The following is a 6,340-nucleotide window of genomic DNA, read 5'->3' as shown; positions in this document are numbered from 1 at the left end:
ACACAAATTTCCCCCTGAGGGCCAATAAATGCGTTCTGTTTTGCCTCAATTACCCCCTCTGCTACCATTCACCATGCACACGATCATAACTCACCCCTCCCCAAGACACCTCATATGTCCTTTCTTCTAAGGTACACACACTTTCTCTTATTCTCCCTCTCTCACACACAAACCCACCCACACACACACAAAGACAGACAGAGTGAGAGAAAGAGAGAGAAGGAGAATTCTATCTCTGTGAAAAATAATCACGATAATACACACATCTCTTTTTCCCCAACCCACTGTGCTGTAGACACTATTATCCAGACTAGACATAACACACACACACACACACACACACACACACACACACACACACACACACACACACACACACACACACACACACACACACACACACTGCTGGCATCACAGCTCAAACGACAGCTGGAAGGGGGGGCGAGGGCTGGTGGCCTTTTTCGCTTTCACAATGAATGTGAATGTGTGTGAGCTGTGTGCTGTGGCTGCTGCCTCCATACGCCTTGGCTAGAGCTACACCCACAACGGCCACACACACCCTGGCAGACACACACTTTTCATCTCCAATGGCTGTCTGAGCACTGGAGGAGATAAGATTTGACTTTCAGATGGCTGCTTAGGCACTGGGTGAGGCATGTGTTTTTGTACTTCCAAGAGGGTGGTTAGGATACTTGAGGAGATTCTTTATTTCTAAAGAAGTGGATATCAGCGGGCTGGAATGACCTGACCCTGATTGTTCTGTCCTGACAGATCTGGGCTTTGCCGGATCTGGACCAGATAGGGCCACATCAGGGCCGTATCAGGGCCACACCAGGGCCACATCAGGGCTGTATCAGGGCCACATCAGGGCCACACCAGGGCCACATCAGGGCCACACCAGGGACACATCAGAGCCACATCAGGGCCGTATAAGGGCCATACCAGGGCCACATCAGGGCTGTATCAGGGCCACATCAGGGCCACACCAGGGCCACATCAGGGCCACACCAGGGCCACATCAGAGCCACATCAGGGCCACACCAGGGCCACATCAGAGCCACATCAGGGCCGTATCAGGGCCACATCAGGGCCGTATCAGGGCCACATCAGGGCTGTATCAGGGCCACACCAGGGCCACATCAGAGCCACATCAGGGCCGTATAAGGGCCACATCAGAGCCACATCAGGGCTGTATAAGGGCCATATCAGAGCCACATCAGGGCTGTATAAGGGCCATATCAAGTCCAGACATGGCTGCTCTCTGATAACTGATAACGTTACACACAACCAACCATTTTCATATCCCTGTTTCACTCATATTTCTAACCACATGCTTATTGAGATTTGCCAGATGTGAACCAGGCAGTGGAATCTGGAAGTAACTAAGTAAACAAATAAATAAACAAATTTCTAACTGAATAAACAAGCACAGAAGCGTGTGGTCCGTATTCAAGGCATGTGGCTGGTCATCTCTGAATCACAGCCCAATCTAATTACTTCATCAATACTCCATTTGGATGTGATTTAATAAGGCTCTTTGTCCTCATAAACAGAAAGCTGACGTGGAGGAGGGCCAAGTGAGGTTCGCCTACCATCTGCTTGAACAGTTCAACCCACACACACACACACACACACACTTCAGAGAAGCACTGCTTGCCCAACAAACTTCCTCATTCAGCAGGAAAAAACCACCACCACCTCAGAGAAAAAACAACAGGCCAGGTCATTTCTGTAACGGGGGGAAATCGATAGTGACCTATCAGCATACTGCTGCCTGATGGCAGGTTATTATGTGTGTGTGTGTGTGTGTGTATGTGAGTGTGTGTGTGTGCGTGTGTGTGTGTGTGTGCGTTTGTGTGTACTGCCGCAAAAAAACCTTGTGGAAATGAAGCCAAGCAACAGTCTAATTACGAGACATTGGCTAAAAAGGGTCATGACCCTGAACAGGTTGTGCCCGCTGTATTAACAACATATGCCTTTGTTTTCTAGCTCCCTTTCCATTTCATGGGGAAAGCTCAGAAGGTGCATTTCAGACTGCTAGTAGGCATTACATTCATGTGTAATACAGACTAGCAAGGCTTTATAAAACAAGCAACATTCCTGTTACACTCTTAAGTACTGCACTAATGCAATATTGGTTTGTTTGTGAGAAACTGCAACTCATTCCTCACTAAAGGAAATTCAACTCAAACAGCAGTACGTACCTTATGAGAAGAGGGGTGTCGAGGTTGGAGGAGGGAAGGCTGTTTGCTTTCAATCCCAGCATGCCTCTCTCAGGCTGGGAGGTGTTTCCAGGTGCTCACAAAGGCGGTGGGGATAAGGGAGTATGGGACGGTGGTGATGGAGTTCCAGGCATCTAGCGTGGGGTCGTAGCAGTCCAGCGTTTTGCAGCGCTGCGTTCCGAAGTAGCCCCCCACCACGTAGAGCTTGTTGCCCGAGGCGACGGCCTGGCAGCTCATGCGCTTGGCCGTCACGTCGCCCACCTTCGTCCACTGGTAGTTCTCGCTGTTGAACTTGTAGGCGGAACATGCCGAGAACTCTGTGTCGCCTCCCATCACGAAGATCTGGTTGCCAAGGACGGCGGCGGCCGTGTATCGCCACGGCTGTGGGCATGACGCCGGCACAGTCCAACGGTTCTCCACCGGGTCGTAGCACTGCACCTTGGGTAACTTGTCGTGCGCCACACTGGTGCCCCCGAAGGCGAAGAGCTTGAGCTTAACGCTGACGACGGCCGCGTTGCTGACGCCCTCGCGCAGTGGCGCCACCATGCTCCAGCGATTGGCCGACGGATCAAACTGCTCCACCTGCTTCAGAGACACGGACGGGGACGCCGGGAGACATCCGGTGGCCGCCGTGTGTCCGCCCACCACGTACAGACAGTGGCGCAGCTCGGCGGAGCCGTGTCCGAAGCGGGCGATCAGCATCGGCGGAGCTTTGGACCACTCCTCCTGCACCGTGTCGTACACCCAGACGTCTTTGGACACGCCGTTCTCCGAGCCTCGGCCGCCCGTCACGTACACCTTACACCCGATGGCGCAGGCGCTGAACTCCTTGCGGGGGCTGGGGATGTCGGCCTTGGGGATGATCTCCTTGGCCTTCTGGTCCACCAGGTAGAGCTTGTCACACATGAAGGTGGGCCCGCCCAGCAGGAAAAGCGCGTGGCTGGTCTTGCGGGGCCGGGCGCAGGGGCTGTTCACCACGCCGTCGTTCTGCAGGATGCGCAGCTTGCAACGGATGGCCTCGTCCACAAGTTCCTTGCTTTTGGCCTGGGCGTTGATCAGCTCCTCCGTGGACACATTCTCCATCAGGAAGATGGCGGGCAGCAGCGCCAGCCTGACGGTGCGCAGCAGCTCGGGCAGGTGGCAGTGGCGGCGCTCCAGGTCGTAGTTGACCCAGTTAAGGGCGGACTCGTAGACGAGCCTCTCGTCCTCGGTCTCCAACTCCTCATGGGAGAGCAGCTGAACCAGCATGTCTTTAGGTAACTGCAGGAACTCCTCCGTCTTGCTGATGGCGGGGAAGTTGCTGAGGCACATGCTCCAGGAAGGCTGGGAGAGCTGGGTGCACTGGTGGGCGTCAGACAGCAGAAGCATGCCCAGGCAGTTGGTTGGGTGCAGGTTCTTCTCCAGAAACTCGGCGCAGGCGTCACGGATGTCCTGGAACTCGAGCATGTCTCCGGCCTCCAGCAGAGACTCAGCGTTCTCCTCGTTGATAACCACGCGGGATGAGTAGGCGTAATCCAACAGCAGCTCCAGCACCTGGTGAAGAAAGACAAACACACAAACAGGTTAATATTTTGTTAAGTCATTAACAGTGTTTGTAAATAATCTCCATCAGGTTAATTAAGATGAAACATTCTGGTGCTCAGAATTATTCATACTTATGTATATGTTTGTCATGCTATCATATGAACTGAAAGATATAAACCCCATCAAAATTGTAATAAGGTACATACCATTTAGTTATTCGCTTGAATACTAAACTACATTTATTTATATGAAACTAGGTATTTGTAACTGCAAGATTATTATACTGTAGTAGAAAGCGTATTATACTGATACTGGAACAAATTAATATGAACATATGAACTGGTGGTACCTCAGGGTGGATGGAGTCTCGGAAGTCCACCTCGCTTGCTTGGCTCTCCATCAATCCTCCGCTGAACATAGCCTCGAAGTAACGGCTGCACGCGGCCAGCACAGCGCGGTGGCATGGGAACGAGCGGCTTCCCGCGTGGAGAAGCACATCCGTGAAGAGGCGCTGCTGTCGGAGCGCGTTGAGGTGCATGAGCACGCTGTCAGCGTACGATGACTTGTGGAAAAGGTAGATGTTCATTGAGCCCGTACTAGCCCGCGATTTGCGGTTCTCATGCACGCAGACAGACATTTTCATTGAATCCTGTGGAGAGGGAGAGGGAGATGTGAATTTGCTCAAAAGTGATTATAAAATGATATTCACAGTGAACTGTGTGCTGTGCAGATTACAAGACTGTGCAGGTCGACTAAGCAACAAGGATTTACTTGAAGTGGTTTCGGTCTGTGGTAGCCTAAAGTTCAGAATGGTCTTTTCCTGAACCCAAGCAAAGGAAGTCCACTTATAGCGGTTAACTCTGAAACGGCTTTGACCCGAGCTGGCCGGAAATCAGATCGAGCTATATCATCTGAAGCGATAAGATGAAAGAGTTCAGGGGCGCCTTCAAAACAAACTGTCTCATCACACAGACCGAGATTCACTCTGCCCCCGACATGCCCTGATATCATCTGCATCGGTCACGCTCACAAACATCAATGCCACGGGTCTGAGGAAAGTGGGCACAGCACAAAATGATGTCATTCTGCACACAAACATACAGACACACACACACACACACACACACACACACACACACACACACACACACACTCTGATGTCTAGCCGCCCGGAATGCACGGGTGTCTAATCATTACCAGGTGCGCAGTAGAGGAAAGTGCAGTAAAAGCGTTGCAGGGACCGAGGGTGAAACAAAAACTCCTCTAAAAGTAAATATCCCATGTGCTCTATGGATACAGTGATGGCTGCAAAACATCCAGAGTTGACTAAAATGACTCCGGGGCCCCATGTCAACGCCAAGTCTCAATGTCACCGGCTACCATCTGGTCGTCTATATGGCCATGCATTCAAATCCAATCAACGCTAATTTCCATGTAAGCGATACAACCCTGTCGGTCACCGCCGGCTGTCGTCGTCCCTCCGGGACACTTTAATTGTGTTTCCACTAATGCTTAGTGGGGCTAAAATGTACTCCAGTGCCGACCTAAACACATTATAGACACATCAGCAAGGTAGATTTATCGCGCCTCATTCTGACCCTTAATCCGTTTTAAATGGTCACAGCTGTGAAGGACATTGTTGATTTTTTTCATATGGAGAACATACTAGTCTATATGCATAATATCGTTGCACATACAGCCTAGTGGGTAGAGTTATTGGTTCAGGGTCCTTTATTAAGTATTTATGTCAGACTTAAGTAGGCTATTTCTATAGGCTGTACATCGCGATCTTCTCCGTATATCCATGTTGTTTTACCATCCTTTTTACGTTAATTATAGCCTATATAATGAACTTCGTACACAGTCCAAGACAAGTTGTTATTATAAACATCTGTAGGCTACCTTGTAATAATTTGTGATTTGCATATTTTATCACAATGCCACAAGCAGATTGTCTCACAATGCCACAAGCATCACTTTACCACCACAAAATGTATTTACACTATTACTGCACATCTTAATTTGTCAGCTATGGGGACTGTTTCTGATGAACTGCCTGAATTGTGTATAGTCAGATGGCTGATTAAAATGATATCTCACGAAATGTAACAGATGGGTTTGGAGGGTTCAGGCAAGAATTTCCCTGGTTATTTCAACAAGTCCATAGCGGAGATAAAAGAGCTGCCAAAGGAAACGGTTAATGAGAAAACGAATTGAATCACATTTCAGTTATTTACCTCTTTTGGGCGAAAGTAGGATTTCAATCCTGCTCGCATTAACCCTCCCACATGCCGCTCCGGGAAGAGCCACGGGGTTGTCGGGGTTGACCACTCGTGGGTATGGTGACTTGGGTGCCGTGAAGAAGGCGTGTTTCTCCTCAAGCTAGTTTCGTCTGGATTTCAGCAGAGGCGATCCTCTTGCGATCACATGAATCCAACAAACACCACCATAAAATGCTAAGGCGCTGTCAAAAAAAAACGTTTTTAGCAGTAGTGTCCTAATTAATTTGTTTATGCCACGGTCGCGTCAGTAGGCTGTAGTAAGGCGCGTCGTGCGAGATGCATCTGACGGCGCAGCTGGTGCGGTTGTGTTCG

General features: G+C 50.0%; 1 protein-coding gene across 1 annotated transcript; it reads right to left on the bottom strand.

Annotated features, from left to right (window-relative positions):
• Positions 1 to 2,273: 2,273 nt before the first annotated feature.
• Positions 2,274 to 6,077, bottom strand: enc1 (ectodermal-neural cortex 1; the record flags this gene model as incomplete). Its single annotated transcript, XM_080847647.1, has 3 exons — positions 5,984 to 6,077; positions 4,096 to 4,395; positions 2,274 to 3,755 (listed from the first exon to the last, which is right to left on the bottom strand). Exons 1-3 carry the CDS (start codon positions 6,020 to 6,022, stop codon positions 2,274 to 2,276), a joined length of 1,821 nt encoding a protein of 606 aa, XP_080703773.1. The 5' UTR covers positions 6,023 to 6,077.
• Between the last annotated feature and the right edge of the window lie 263 nt (positions 6,078 to 6,340).

This window comes from Sprattus sprattus (genome assembly GCF_963457725.1).
Source record: "Sprattus sprattus genome assembly, chromosome: 11".
Lineage (NCBI taxonomy): Eukaryota > Metazoa > Chordata > Actinopteri > Clupeiformes > Clupeidae > Sprattus > Sprattus sprattus.
Note: the sequence above shows the minus strand (reverse complement) of the source record. Positions and strands in the feature narration are given on the sequence as shown.